The sequence below is a fragment of the Physeter macrocephalus genome, chromosome 21 (genome assembly GCF_002837175.3).
Source record: "Physeter macrocephalus isolate SW-GA chromosome 21, ASM283717v5, whole genome shotgun sequence".
Lineage (NCBI taxonomy): Eukaryota > Metazoa > Chordata > Mammalia > Artiodactyla > Physeteridae > Physeter > Physeter macrocephalus.
The window spans coordinates 27,621,405-27,635,671 of record NC_041234.1 but is presented as its reverse complement, the minus strand read 5'-3'; the positions used below and the strand labels follow the sequence as shown (position 1 = coordinate 27,635,671).

The following is a 14,267-nucleotide window of genomic DNA, read 5'->3' as shown; positions in this document are numbered from 1 at the left end:
CACAGGGGCTGGTTGACTTTTAAGGAAGCTCTTTAACTTCTAGTGACAAATAACTCAATTATGGGAAAAAGTGAAACTATGGTGCCAACCAAATAAGTCATGCAAGCAAAAGCTGATATACTTTGTGTGGCAGAAAAGCATTTGAAGACAGTAACCTGTGTTTTTTTACCCTTGTATTTTCCTCTTTCTGCCCCTCCAATCCCCTACCAATTCAAGCAGACAGTTAGTCCCTTTCTCATTTCCTCAGGGGGAGAATGTGGCAAGTTAGAAAGTAAATATGGCCTCTTGGTGGACAAGGAACACAAGAGTAAAGGAGTGGCAAAACCCCAGAAAGGAAGCGACACTCAAGGTTCATCTAAAGGCGTGGTGGGCAGTCTTGCAGGCTGAAGCATGAGCCCCAAGTAGAGTTTGAAGGGATTAAAAAGCAACTTGGACTAATCATAACAGGCCCCATGGCGGGCAGCGGTACCAAACATCTCCACCCAGTGGCTGAATGTTGAGTAAATCTCACCGAACCACAATGAAATTCCAGAAGAGAAGGGAAGAACTCAAGAAATAACCATGCTAAGACTTCCCACCAATCCAGAATGGAAGTCTCAAAATAAAAATTAGGTTGAATTATAAAATGTAAAGTTGTATGTCTTCACATGTGAACGTATAGACTGAAAATCTTACCTGCTATACTTGCCATATCACTAAATTAAAGGTACCAAAGAGACTAAGAATCATGAGAACATTATGAAAAGCAGCAAGTCCCCTGAAATGAGCAACTCAGTATACGTTCAGACTCTGAATGTGAAAAACACATCCAAAATTTGGTCATGATTCTAAAAAGGGAAGTAGCATATATTTAAAGTTATAGGGATAATTTAGAGCACTTTTTAATGGATACTTGATATAGTGTTTCTTATATTTTTCCTCCAAAAAGCTGCTATTTAAATTGATGGTGGATCTTACAATTCATGGCATTTTGGAAGTGAGGAAAAAATCTGTTTTTCATCATTTTCAGGTGTTTCAGCTGTCAAAATCCTACCCGTCAGCAACCAAAGTGTCAAAAATAAGGGATTTGTTAAATAAATTGTACTACATCTATATAATGGAACGCAGTACTTATAAATGGTCTCATGGAAGAATATTTAATGACATGAGAAAAAATTAAAGTTAACCAAGTTTTAAAAAAACCTGGGTGTGTGTGTGTGTGTGTGTGTGTGTGAGTGATCTACAGGTCTGCCTCCAAGGTGTCTCTCAAGCCCTCCAAACTTTAATGTTTGTCCTTCAACCTAATAGCCAAACGGCACACCTGAGATCTCATCTCATACAACTCTTATGGGAGGTCTATCAGGTCCTCATGTGGGTGACCAATCATTCGAGTTTTCCCAAGATTAAGGGGTTACCTGAGATTCCAGGACTAACACCAACAGCCCTGGGCAAACTGGGACAGTTAGTAGCTTTAGTCAGTGCCCTTCCTACAACGTGCTGCTGTACTGTCCATGAGCAACTTGCCTGGGCTCTTAGCTCCCCTGCTGCTGAGACCACCTGCAGGATCTAAAATAAAACCTTGAGGTAACAGTAAGTACAATATATATTTTGTCAAATCACATTGAATCTGGAACACCATTTGCAGCACTTTCCCCAGGGATCTGCACTTAGCCCTGTACCTTTTTTCAGTATTTCTATACTTTTTATCAATGCAAAAGACCCTGTTAAGAAAACGAAAGACAAGTTACCACCTGGGAGAAAATATTTGCAAGCCACATAACCAACACAGAACTAGTATCTAGAATATATAAAGAATTCTCACAACTCCACGATTAAAGAAAAAAGCATGACAGTTCACTGAGGAGGATATACAGTTAGCTAATAAGCACATGCTTAACCATCAGAGAACTGCCCTTACCCTGCTCTTCCCATCAATCTTTAGCAAAACTCCCCCAATTCTCCTGAGGCCATGCCCAGCTTTTTTTCCTTCTCCCAACCCAAGCCTGCCTTCCCTGATTTGGTCCTCTCTACATATTCCTAAATTAGTACTGCCATCTGCTCCATGCTATGGACCTTTTCTTGGTGTCATGAGGAAGGCCATCCTGGGGCAGTCATACCCCACCAAGTCAGGCCAGCCACTGAGAAGGGAGGTCGGGCAGTAAAGGACGAGGGACTTTCAGGCAATGGGGAGACGTGCAGGCGGAAGGATCTTTCTGGTGTTCCCCTCATCATGCCAGAGGCCACCGGGTCCTTTCCCCTCCTCTCTTCTCAGATTGGCAAGAGGGGCTGAAGCATAGACTCACTTGCGTTTGTCTGTTTCCTAAGCAGTAAAAAGGTTTCACCTTTCAAATCAGTATCAAACGTGCCCCTGAATGGCCGGCAAAATGACTTCTAGTTATTTCACAGCCAAATATGGCTGGTTAAGGGACAGGCCAAATTATCCACCGCAGAGGGCCGGGGAAGGGTTCGTGTTCGTGCGTCTGTGGGTGTGTGTGTGATCCATAGGGACAGATACACCCAGAATTAAAACAGTGGAGGGCGGAGACCTTCAAGATCCTTTGACACTCCCAGGTGGAAACCAGGTCGGACATACATCCTGCATGGACCTTTCCTGCCCAGCCAGGATATCCTGTGTTTGTCAAAAGGACTGCACAGGGAGGCCCTGGCCATTGTCCTTCCCGAAATCTGCTAGTCAGCCCCTCCCCAGGCTGCAGCAGCCGCCCCGGGGGCAGAGGAAGAGTGACTCTGGAAACGGTGTTATCAGCATCCTCCATGGACTTCCTCACCTCCTCCCCAGCCTCGTTAGCCCCAAGCTCCTTAGCATCCTCAAACAGAAACCTGGGAAGCTGGGATGGGGTCAGCGCCCTGAAGCCAGCCCTCTCTCTTTTGCCAAGACCTGCCTCTGCACAGCCCTAAGTGGGCAGCCGAGGACTGCAGCTGGAGTCTCGAGCCCATGATGGAGCCGCGGCTGGAGCCTGGGGCTGCAGCCCTCCACCCGGGCTGGCCAGCCCTGCTGCTGTGGGTCTCAGGCCTGAGCTACTCTGTCTCCTCGCCGGCTTCTCCCTCTCCTTCTCTGATGCCCCGAGTCAGAACCAGCTACAATTTTGGAAGGACTTTCCTCGGTCTTGATAAATGTAATGCCTGCATCGGGACATCTATTTGCAAGAAGTTCTTTAAAGAAGAAATAAGGTCAGAATCTCAATCAGATAACTCTGAGGGGCAAAATTCTGTTCCCTTCATGTGATGATGTCCAGGAGTTTCTTGAAATCAAGTCAGGATGGAATTTATGAATTTATGGGTGGGAGCTGAAGCAAAGCCATTTAATCATAGAGGGAATGAGTTAAAGTTGGGATGGGAAGGGGGTAAGGTGTGAAGCCAAATTCCAGCTCTAAATGCTAAATCCAAAGTTTCCTTTGGAAGTGGGAGCTTAAAGTTTTAAAGTTTTCTATGAATAGAGAAGGCTGGGACTATTGAGTTTACCAAGTTCATTTCTCATAGTGGGAAGGAAATCAAATTTATAGAAAGCTTCCTATGTGACAGACAATTTAAAGCTGTTTTTATTTTCTCCTCACAACAATCCTGGGAGTTAGTGTTTTGCACTCATGATTCAGATAGTGAACTGAGACCTAGCAAGGTTCAGTGACTTGCCCAAGGTCACCACCTAATAAGTGGCAGATCTGGAATTCAAACCGAGGCAGTTTGCTCCAAAGTTTCTGAACAAGTTTTCTGCTGTGAGATGTTGCCTTGATCAGAGGAAAACCTACGTTTAGTAAATCTCAATGCACCTGGCTCTCACCAAAGAATAGTACCACACTCTGGAATTCAGGCCTGTCAACACACGGTCAATGTGTTGGCCTTTACTTGGCCTTTATTATGGCCAAGACCCAGCACGTGCTGTAATGGCATTGCTATAACTCTGGTCATTGCCCTCCGGGGTATTAGGACAGGGGAACGGTGTTACAAATACCAATAATAAGGCCTGATCCGATGAAGGCCAGAAGTGAAGTGTAAAGGACCTCGGGGAGCTCCAGGGAGAGGATATTAATTCCAAATGGGGACTGGAGAAAGCCTTCTCCAGGGGAAAGTGTTCTGAGCAAGACCTTGAAGGATGAGCTGAAATTTAGTGGGAGGAGAGGGGCTTAAGTTAGAAGGATCAGCTTGAGCAAAGGCCCAGAGGTGTGGGAAGAGGTGAGAAGTCCTAGTGGCTGGACCATGGGGCACATGTGGAGGCATGACAGCAGGAGGAGGTTGGAAGGGTCAGATGGGGCCAGGGGCCTTGAATGCCATACCAAGGAATTGGGACTTAATCTGTGAACCAGTGGTCTCCAGCCTTTTCAATAGACTTTTTGTAATAGACCTCTTCTCTTGTGCCTTCCCCCAAGGTCCTGCCTCTGGCTTGTAAGATCTGATGACCAAGCAGAAGGCATTCATTTACAATAATTTTATTTCCAATCTGTATTAACCAAAGACATATTTGAGTATTCAACTAAGTTACTAGAAAGAAATAACAAATAGAAAATACCAACAAAAATGTTGAACTTCTTTTGTGAGACGGCAGATATTATAGGGAGTGGATGTGAACTTTTCCTATTAGACCATTTTTTAAACATTTTTATTGGAGTATAGTTGATTTACAATGTTGTGTTAGTTTCAGGTGTACAGCAAAGTGAATCAGTTATACATATACATGTATCTGTTCTTTTTCAAATTATTTTCCCATTTAGGTTAGTTTCAGGTGTACAGCAAAGTGAATCAGTTATACATATACATATAGCCACTCTTTTTTAAATTCTTTTCCCATATAGGCCATTACAGAGTATTGAGTTCCCTGTGCTATACAGTAGGTCCTTATTAGTTATCTATTTTATATATAGTCATGTGTACATGTCCTATCAGACCATTTTTAAGGCACTTTGAATGTTAAAAAGTTGAAAGACCTCCAGTTGGGGAAGCTCTACTGCAGGCAGTGGTGAGAATGTTAAGTAGGGTGGGGACAAGATGAGGCCTGTATTTTGGAAAGATCTGGAAAGCAGTGTGCAGAACGGCCTGGTGATGCTGGCAGGGGCTGTCAGACCAGTTCTCCTAGTCCAAGAGAAAGATCATTGGGAACAAAGCAGGGCAGGAAGGATGCAAGTCAGTTCAGCTAGAGAATCATTTTCTTGATCAACTCGATGTGACAGGAAATGAAGATGTTGGAAATGAACTCAAGATTTCCCACATAAGAAATGGGATGGAGCGGACCAAAAACACAGAGGAAGTGGGACTGATTCCTTGGAGAAAGAAGGCAGTGAGAATATGGACATATTTTAAGATAGGAGGGAGGGAAATTAAGGGATGCAACTGAGGAAGAGCTCCCGATTCGTATCCTCCTCCAGATAAGTAAACAAGAGTGTATGAATATTACAGTCGACTCTTCAAGTGGAAAGAAATGAGGTTTCTCTCATCAGTCAGGTAATGACCATATTCAGGAAGCATTTCCCCAAACAGGTTTGTGTTCTAGTTGAGTTCAGGATATTACTTCAGCTCCCTCAGAATTCATTTTCCACATGCGCCCGCCTGAAAGGGAAGTGTGCAGATCCAAGCAGGAAAACACCAGGCAGGGCAGGTTGAGGTTTGGAATGCTTCACGTTGAGAAATCACATCCTCAGAGCAAGGAAGCAGCGAGAGGTAGTGAGTGGCTCTGGGAATGTGGACTTGTTTATAGTCCTTTTCTCTACATTGTAAATAGTATTTTCCTTATTTTAAAAGTGATATCTCTTTATTTTAGAATTTTCAGGAAATATTGATTAAAGAAAGCACAAAATAAAAATCACAGACAATTCCTCACCAAGAGATCAGCGTTTAGTTAACATTTTGGTATATGATCCTTACCACCTTTTTTCTAAGTATGTATTAAAATTTTTTCAACAAAAATGTGATCATACTATGCATACTCTTTTGGAAACTTTTATTTAACCATGTATCGGAACACCTTTCCACATTAACTATTCTTCTCCACAATTTTATTTTTAGTGGTTTCATGGTATTCGATTGCATCAATCAACCATAATTTATTTAACTAATCAACTATTGCGGGATAACTAGGTTTTTTTTCACTTTTCATTATTATAAACAGTGCTATGTTGAACATCCCTGTGGCTAGACTTTTATGCACATCAGTGATTAATTCCTGTAACAAATTCCTAAAGGTGAAATTTCTGGGTCAAAAAATACAGTGAATTTTTAGGATTTATATATATATATATATATATATATATATATATATCTCCAAATGGAGACTTCTACCTATAGAGTTTACTTTTTGCACACTCAGAAATGTTTACTATTACTATTATTTTTATTATGGATTTCTTCTCAGTTGAGCCCTTTTTGCAGGCTTCTTGCCCATTTGTATTTCTTCTTTGCTAAATTGTCTACAAGTTCACATCCTTTGCCTCTCTTTCCAATGGTGTGTTTGCTCATCTTGTTTTTGTTCATCTCCAAACATTTCTCCACTTTTAAAACTGATCATAATGCTACCTTAGGAGAAAGCCCATCCAAAACTTTCAGGTGTTAGGCTGAAATGCTATAGCCAGGAAAGCATTAGTACTCCAGTCCTGGTCCTCAATAAGGATTGGACAATGCTTGTTGTTCAGCAACAAACAGAGGGTGAGCTCCCCAGGCTGGCTGGGTAGGCTGAAGACACATGATTGGTGGAAGGATGTCACCTTTCCTTCTTTCCCTATCTTTTCTTTGGCAAGAATGGTAATGATGAATCTGATGCTTCCCATACACAACCAATGATCTTTGACCATTAGAATGTTTTCAGTACCAGTTTTCCATGTATTACATGTTGACTTTCAAATCATGAATGAAAAAGTTAAGGGAAGCTAGAAAAATGAGTCAACCTGATTTACATATTCTTTCTACTGAATATGTCCCTATATATAAAATCCTAAGTGACCACCCAAACTGGCAAGTTCTACCAGGATCGGATTGATCAGTATTTGCATATGTGCAAGTAACAGGTATGGTGAAAGTGTGGAGTACGGGGTACTTAATGGCAGTATTTCTGATCAGAATCACTCCTAAGGATTCCTCGGCTCTTATGAGGATGGGCGTCTTACCTTGCCTTCCTTACTGTACCCACATGGCCTTACATCCTCACCCCCCATTCCCAAAGTCTTAAAGAATGTTTAAATACTTCTGAGCGGTGGAGGACTCACAGCAAAATAAGTAAATCATTGTTTTATTTTGCCTTCCCTTCTCCCTTGCCCTTGTCTTTCTCCTTCACCTCAGAAGGTGATAGTAATTACTGCTTTAACTCACTTCATCAAATGAATTCAGAGGTCTTGGGAGCTTCAGGGCCCCAGAGCTTATGGCAAAAATATCCGTCTACACATTCAATCATCCATACACGCACCCATCCATCCATCCATTCACCCATTCATCCAAGCATCCCTCTAGGCATTCTTCCACCCAACCTTCACTCTGTGCACCCCATTCATCCAGCCCTCCATGTATTCCTCTACTCACTTAACCATCTGTTCATTCAAATACCCATCCAACCATCCATCCATCCAACTAAAATTATTGGGTACTAACTTGGAACCAAGGACTCTGCTAGGCACTTAGTTACAAAGTTGAAGGAGGCCCAGTCCTGGCCCTGAAGGAAGACAGAGACATGAACCAATGATTAAAGCAGAGTATGAGGACTATACAAAATGTCCTACACAGGATGTCATGGGAGCACGTGGGAGGGAACCTGTCTCAGACTGGGGGGATGAGAGAGTGAGAATGAGAAGAGATGATACCTGTCTGGGTTTTAATGGGTTGGGTAGGGATTCTCCAGGGAAGAAACAGAAAGTGTCTCAGATAAAGGGATCAGCATATTACAAGGTGAGTGGAGGCTCAGAGGCCCAAAACAATACGGCTTAGCCAAGGATGGTCAGTGGTTTGGTGAGACCAAAGCAAGCTTGTAGGGGGAGCTTAGGAAGAGCACTGTGAACTGCCCTAAGAAGTATGAACTGTATCCTGAGAGCTTTGGAAAGAGGCTGGATGTTTTAAGTGTCCTGAGGGATGGAGAAGAGGGAAGAGAGGCACGAAATATTTAGGAAGGCGTGGCTACAAACTTAGTGTTTGACTGGATGCAAGCACAAGAAATATACATTCTCGTTCCAATGTTGTCACTCTCCCCTACACCCCCAGCCTGCTCTCCATGTTGAGGGGCTTGCAGGGATGGGACCACATGACATTTATTCTTCCTTCCAGCTCTGGGAAACTATGATCTTGCTTGTCCAACATCTTTTAACCCAGTGAGGAACTCGGCCAGGCTCACTACAAACATGCCCATGATGTCAGTTCAGAAGGAAGATTAGAACTCTGCCTCTATTTTGTGGTTTTCCAAATTCTAGGATATTAACATTTTAGTGAATAAACAGCAGGGCCCATTTTCTCACTGACATTCTTCAGTTCAATAAAGTAGGTAATCAAAGTTGTAAGAATATTCATTGTTTTCCCATTCAGCATCCTAAAGTTATTACCATTTGGAAAGGGGGAGAAGTGTGGCCTGTAAACCTGTTTATTTGTCCTCAGTTGGTCCTCATGAGACACCTCAAGCCATGGCTGGACATGCACCGGGATCCATTACAGTCACCTGCCAAGTCAGTGCTGTCCTCTCAGTAGAGCCTCCTCAGAAGGTGGGGACAGAAAAAGAGGACAATGAGGTTATCCCACAGGGTAGGGCATCCCTCCCCATGCCATCCCCACAAACTGGGAGACAAAGCCCCCTGAGATCTGTCCTCCCCTGCCACTAATTTTCTATGATTCTTCAGACAAGTCATCTTCAATTTTCTCATCCTTAAAATATAATGGGCAAAGTGAGAGAACGGCATGGATATATATACTACCAAATGTAAACTAGATAGCTAGTGGGAAGCAACTGCATAGCACAGGGAGATCAGCTCTGTGCTTTGTGTCCGCCTAGAGGGGTAGGATAGGGAGGATGGGAGGGAGACGCAAGAGGGAGGAGATATGGGGATATATGTATATGTATAGCTGATTCACTTTGTTATAAAGCAGAAACTAACACACCATTGTAAAGCAATTATACTCCAATAAAGATGTTTAAAAAAATAGATAACCAACAAGGACCTACTGTATAACGCAGGGAACTAATAACATATAAGGAAAAAGAATCTGGAAAAGAATTTAAAAAAAAATATATATATATATATATATATATAATGGAAGGGGGACAGGGACAAAATCATCTTTAAGGACCCTGCTAGCTATAACTCCTAATAATGTTACCCATCTTTTACCAAGCACAAATTCATAAAATAGATGATAGAGGACTAAGTAGCAGCAAAGTGGTTTAGAGTACAAGCTCTGGAGCCCTGAAAGCTACTTCCTCCAGTTCCTGGCTGTGTGACTTGGAGCAAATCACTGAACTTCTCTGTGCCTCAGTTTCCTCATCTGCATGGTAATAGCAGTGCTGACCTCATAGGTTTGTTGAAAGGTTTAACTGACTTAATGCACATAAAGTGTTCATCAAAGTGACCACTAAAGTGATTCATAAATGTGTATCGTGGTTATTGTTATCTAAGAGAGCCACCTAGTTGTAAATCCTTAGTCACAGGCCCTTGGGGAGGGGTGGTTTGAACCCCCATGAACAAGAGTAGCTACAGGAAACAGGCCTGCCTCGGGGGCCTAGGCCCTTCCTTATTCTCCCAGTGGGGAGGATCATTTCCCATGGTTGTCCTAAAAATTCCAATAGAGTTCATTCTTTGCAAGTTTTCAGTGTCTGGTCTTTTTAAACAGATCTGTGGCAATGTCCTTGAATGGAATTCTTTGTGCCTACTTCCACTGCAGTTTGAATGGTCCTGCATTGCAGAAGGTACTTACTGACAGTTTCTTAGAGCACCTTCTTTGAAAAGCTTTCAGTCTGAGAGTCTTAGTTACCCTAAGAGGTAACTGTATCACATAAATGAGAAAACAATACAATGTAGGGTTTGGAGCTAGTTCCTCCAAAACTCATTATCATGAGGTTGCCCAGTAATGCCAACTAATAAGAATATAAAGATTCTTATTGAAATTAAATTAAAAACAACAAGGTCCTACTGTATAGCACAGGGAACTATATTCAATATCCTGTGATGAACCATAATAGAAAAGAATATGGAAAAGAATGTATATATGTGTATAACTGAATCACTTTGCTGTATAGCAGAAATTAACACAACATTGTAAATCAACTATACTACAATAAAATAAATTTTTTTCAAAAGAAATTAAATATATAACATATAAACCTAATTTTCATTTGCAGTATAACCCTCAATTATTAATAATAATGAAGAGACACATTTTCTTAGTACTTTTTTATACATTAATCAGAAGGAGATTGAACATTCTTCCCTGATGGAACTGTCGGCACACAGCTGGAGGAATGACTGGAGAAAAGGGTCAAGGTGGTGCCTAGAAAACCAGCAGATGGTAATAGGCCAGTGCCTCTCCCCTGGGGAGGATTCCATTGTGTGGAATCACACACCTCCTGAATCCCACATAGCTTTGAATTTGGTGACCCTTTAGCAGCCACTGTTCCCTGACACTTGGTTGGTACTGATAACTTATCTGTGGACTGAAAGCAAAATTGATGGGGCTTTTTGGGGTTGGATATGAAGAGGCAGTGCCCTCCCCAGTGCAGGACCAGAAGCTTCTTCAAGAACTGTGGTTTCAAGACCCAGCCGTTGTTCACAGAGTGGGCCATTGCTAGAACCAGTGTAGCGAAGCAGAAAGATCATGGGTTTTTCTGACAGACAGCCCTGAGTTTGCATCCCTGCTTAGCAACATATTACCTGACCTTGCAAGGCACTTAAGCTCCACAAGTCTCAGTTTCCACATCTGTAAAGTGGGGATGGGTTATTAGGAGAATCAAAGGTACCAGCATGTGTAAAGCTGCTGCCTTCACGTGGAGTAGAAGTTCAGAAAGCCATGGCTAGTACTTCTGCACCATTTGGATGAAGATAAAAGTTTGGTTTTGGTATGCAGATCCTTCACCTTTTCTGACATCACATATACACTTCCCTAAGCTTGAGGAAACACAAATAGTCCTCTCACAGGAAGAGCTTGGAGCTTCCCAGTCTAAGGAGAAGAAATGGATCAGAACAGATGTTCTCCCCCATCTCCCTGTCCCCGGGCTCTGCTGGCTCTGGCAGTGTGGCTGGTCCCTGCTTAGTCCCTGCCCCCTCTCTCCAGCTCCCAGGCTGATCCCCAAAGGGCTATTCTTCCAGGTTTGACAACTGGCTGGCCTCACACCTTGGACTGTCTCCCGACGACTTGCCTTCTTACCCTGTAAATTACTCGGATGATTTCAAAACCTGGCGCCCCGTGGAGATCTCAAGGCTGCTCAGCAAACACCAAAACGAGATCTCGGACAAGAGAATCTGTGCCTCCGCAGCTGCCCCAAAGACCTGCAGCATTGAGCGCGTCCTGCGGAAAACAGGGAGGTTCCAGAAATGGCTGCAGGCCAAGCGCCTCACACCGGACCTGGTGCAGGTGAGAGTACTGGCCGTGGGGGGTGGGGATAGGGTGCAGAATCCATTCCCAGCTCACATCTCAGTCTGGGCAAAAGGAATTGTAGTCTGTCTAAAGTGGGACAAAACAATGTCATGAAACAGCATGGCTTGTGACAAGACAGGAACTAAACAGGTTTAGTTATAGGGACCCTTCCCATTGTCATTCTCCATTCTCCCTGTTATGACCCTCAGCGACTCTTTGGGAAACAGTTCCTAGCCCCCACCTCTGGTCTGAAGGATGGATGACCCTCACCAGCCTTCCCCCCCTCACCACAATGTTTGCCAACCCCTAAACGGTGACCGTTCTTAGAAGCTTCCATATGCATCCCGTTTCATGATCCAGAGACCCCACTTTGAAAATCAGCTTCCTCTTTGATCTCCCACCCTAAAGAAGAACCAAACCTGAGTCACTGCAAAAGCAGACTCTGATAACACAGCTCCTCCTTCCATGTGAGAGCTCCCACCCACTCCCACGAGTAGGCTGCCTTCAGAACTTCAGCACGTTGCCAGTGCCATCTTCTCCTGCATTGGTCCCCTCCTGCACTATCGCCACTGGTATCGTGTTTTTCGTCCGAACCAGCACAGTCATGTAACTCCACACACATCCAGCTGGCCCCTTGGGACAGAAGATGCCTCCTCAAAGGATTGATGAGCTGCTCACCTTCAGCAAAGATGGGAGAGGAGAGGCTCACCTCAATCGCCCTGTCATGATGAGGCTAGAGGATTTGGCATCCCTCAGGGGCACGCCAAGTCTGTTTCTTGAACTCCCCAGGCCACTAGCCCCTTCATATGGGCACATAAGGCTGCCTGGGTAACTTCTGAGCACTAACAGACCTTCCCTTTGGTCTCTTCGAGATGAGCAACCCAGAACAAAGCAGAATCACTGGTCCCTGCATATCTCGACCACATGGCAAGACCATGTGGCTTTACTCTAAAGTCGTGTGGAAACTGCCTTGAAATCAAGAGGAATCGAGCTGCTGGTGACATGGCCATCATCTGATATTGAGCTTTCCAATGTGGTCCTTTTGTACTCTGCACTTTATGAATCTCACTGGCATGGAGTGGGGAGAAAATAAGCCAGAGGAAGTCAAACTATTGCCAGGTTGGGGAGGTGGTGGCAGGGCCCAACCTAAGGGTCTTGGAGTTGGTGTGGGAAACTGGAAGTGGAGGCTCAGGTGGGAAGAACCTTATGGGAGCTGCTCAATACTAGGGAGAACCAGAAGACGGAGGACAGATATCAAAGCCCACACCATGGTACACACCCTAGGTGTAATGCCCCTGTGCCTCTCTTTCTGTGCCTGCAGACAGAGCCTCCATGCACTGGCCTGGGTACCCACCATCTGCCATTCTCAGGCTGACCACAACTAATACTGAGGCATGGGAAGGACCAATATGAGACCTCCTCTGCTTTGCCTCAAATACATGCTCAGGAACAAATAGAAGGCCCCAGGAAGAGCAAAACAAGATACGCAAGGGTTTGTTTCAGAACCCCTTGAAAATCCCCATCACTTATTCCTACCCCCATTGCTGTCTGGTCCCACGCTGACAGGCACAGTTCCCCCAAGGCACCGGCCCCGGACTACCTCCACCTGGGACCTAGCAAATGTACCAAAGGACAGAACATCCTGGTGCACAAGATACACTTGAGATTCCACAGAAAGTGGCTAAACTGGCCTTGGGCTTTGAACTAAGGAAGACTCCCTTTTTCCTTCATTTTCTAGATACTTCCATAATACAGTGGGGATTATCCCAGGAGGCCTAGGAAGTCCAAAGCAACCTGCCCAGTACATCTAATGCCACCTACCTTGATGAGTATAGACATTGTGGTAGGGGCAAAAGATCCCTGGGGTCTGGAAACTGTGGTTGAGTCCTGACTCTGCCCCTAACAGCTGTGGCAGAACACGAAGGTGCTCAGAGACCCAGGAAGAGCAGAGAGCTTCTGGTTCCTGTTCATCCATGTGACAAAGATGAATCAGACACAAGCTCTGCCCCCCAAGATCATGTGGCCCAATGGTGAGAACGGACAAGAACACAAACCACCACAAAGTGTTGTAGTGGAAGTTATGATAACAGCCTGTATGGGAACAAAGGACAGACTATTGACTTGGATCCTTCACTCACTGACCAGTTGACCTTGCATTTAAGTCTAGGACTTCCCCCACTCTGCCCTGACATTCCTCCTCCAAAACTGTGCTGGGGGGAGGCATCTGGATCATCTCAAAGGCCCTCCAAGTTCTGACATTCTTTGATTTCACATGACTCTACTTCACTTAGTTAAGAAATCCTAATTGAACGCCTACTATCACCAGACACTGTGCTGGGTGCCTTGATTCCCTGTTTCTCAAAAGGCAGCAAATAGTGCCTGCTTTACCGGATTCATTCATCCTAGTGAGCTTGTAGATATGAAGATGTTTTAGAAAATGTCCATCACCATAGAAATGTATGGCAGTGTTGTTGTAATAAGTGGGTCCCTTTCTTCAATTTCTTGTGCTAAAACTTGCTCTACCAATTTTGTCATCGTGCATTAACATACAGCTAAACAAGCTTTCGTTCTTTCCTTTTCTTTTTTTAACATCTTAATTGGAGTATAATTGCTTTACAATGCTGTGTTAGTTTCTGCTTTATAACAAAGTGAATCAGTTATACATATACACATGTTCCCATATCTCTTCTTCCCTCTTGCGTCTCCCTCCCTCCCACCCTCCCTATCCCACCCCTCTAGGTGGTCAC

At 44.0% G+C, this 14,267-nt stretch overlaps 1 protein-coding gene across 1 annotated transcript in view; it reads left to right on the top strand.

Moving 5' to 3' along the window:
• The first annotated feature begins 2,771 nt into the window (after positions 1-2,771).
• DIPK2B (divergent protein kinase domain 2B) overlaps positions 2,772-14,267 on the top strand; it is a 51,934-nt gene continuing 40,438 nt past the window's right edge. The window contains exons 1-2 of the mRNA XM_024116486.2: positions 2,772-3,168; positions 11,253-11,517. Of these exons, the coding sequence (XP_023972254.1) occupies positions 2,933-3,168; positions 11,253-11,517 (501 nt within the window). The 5' untranslated portion in view covers positions 2,772-2,932. The remainder of the gene's footprint in view (positions 3,169-11,252; positions 11,518-14,267) is intronic.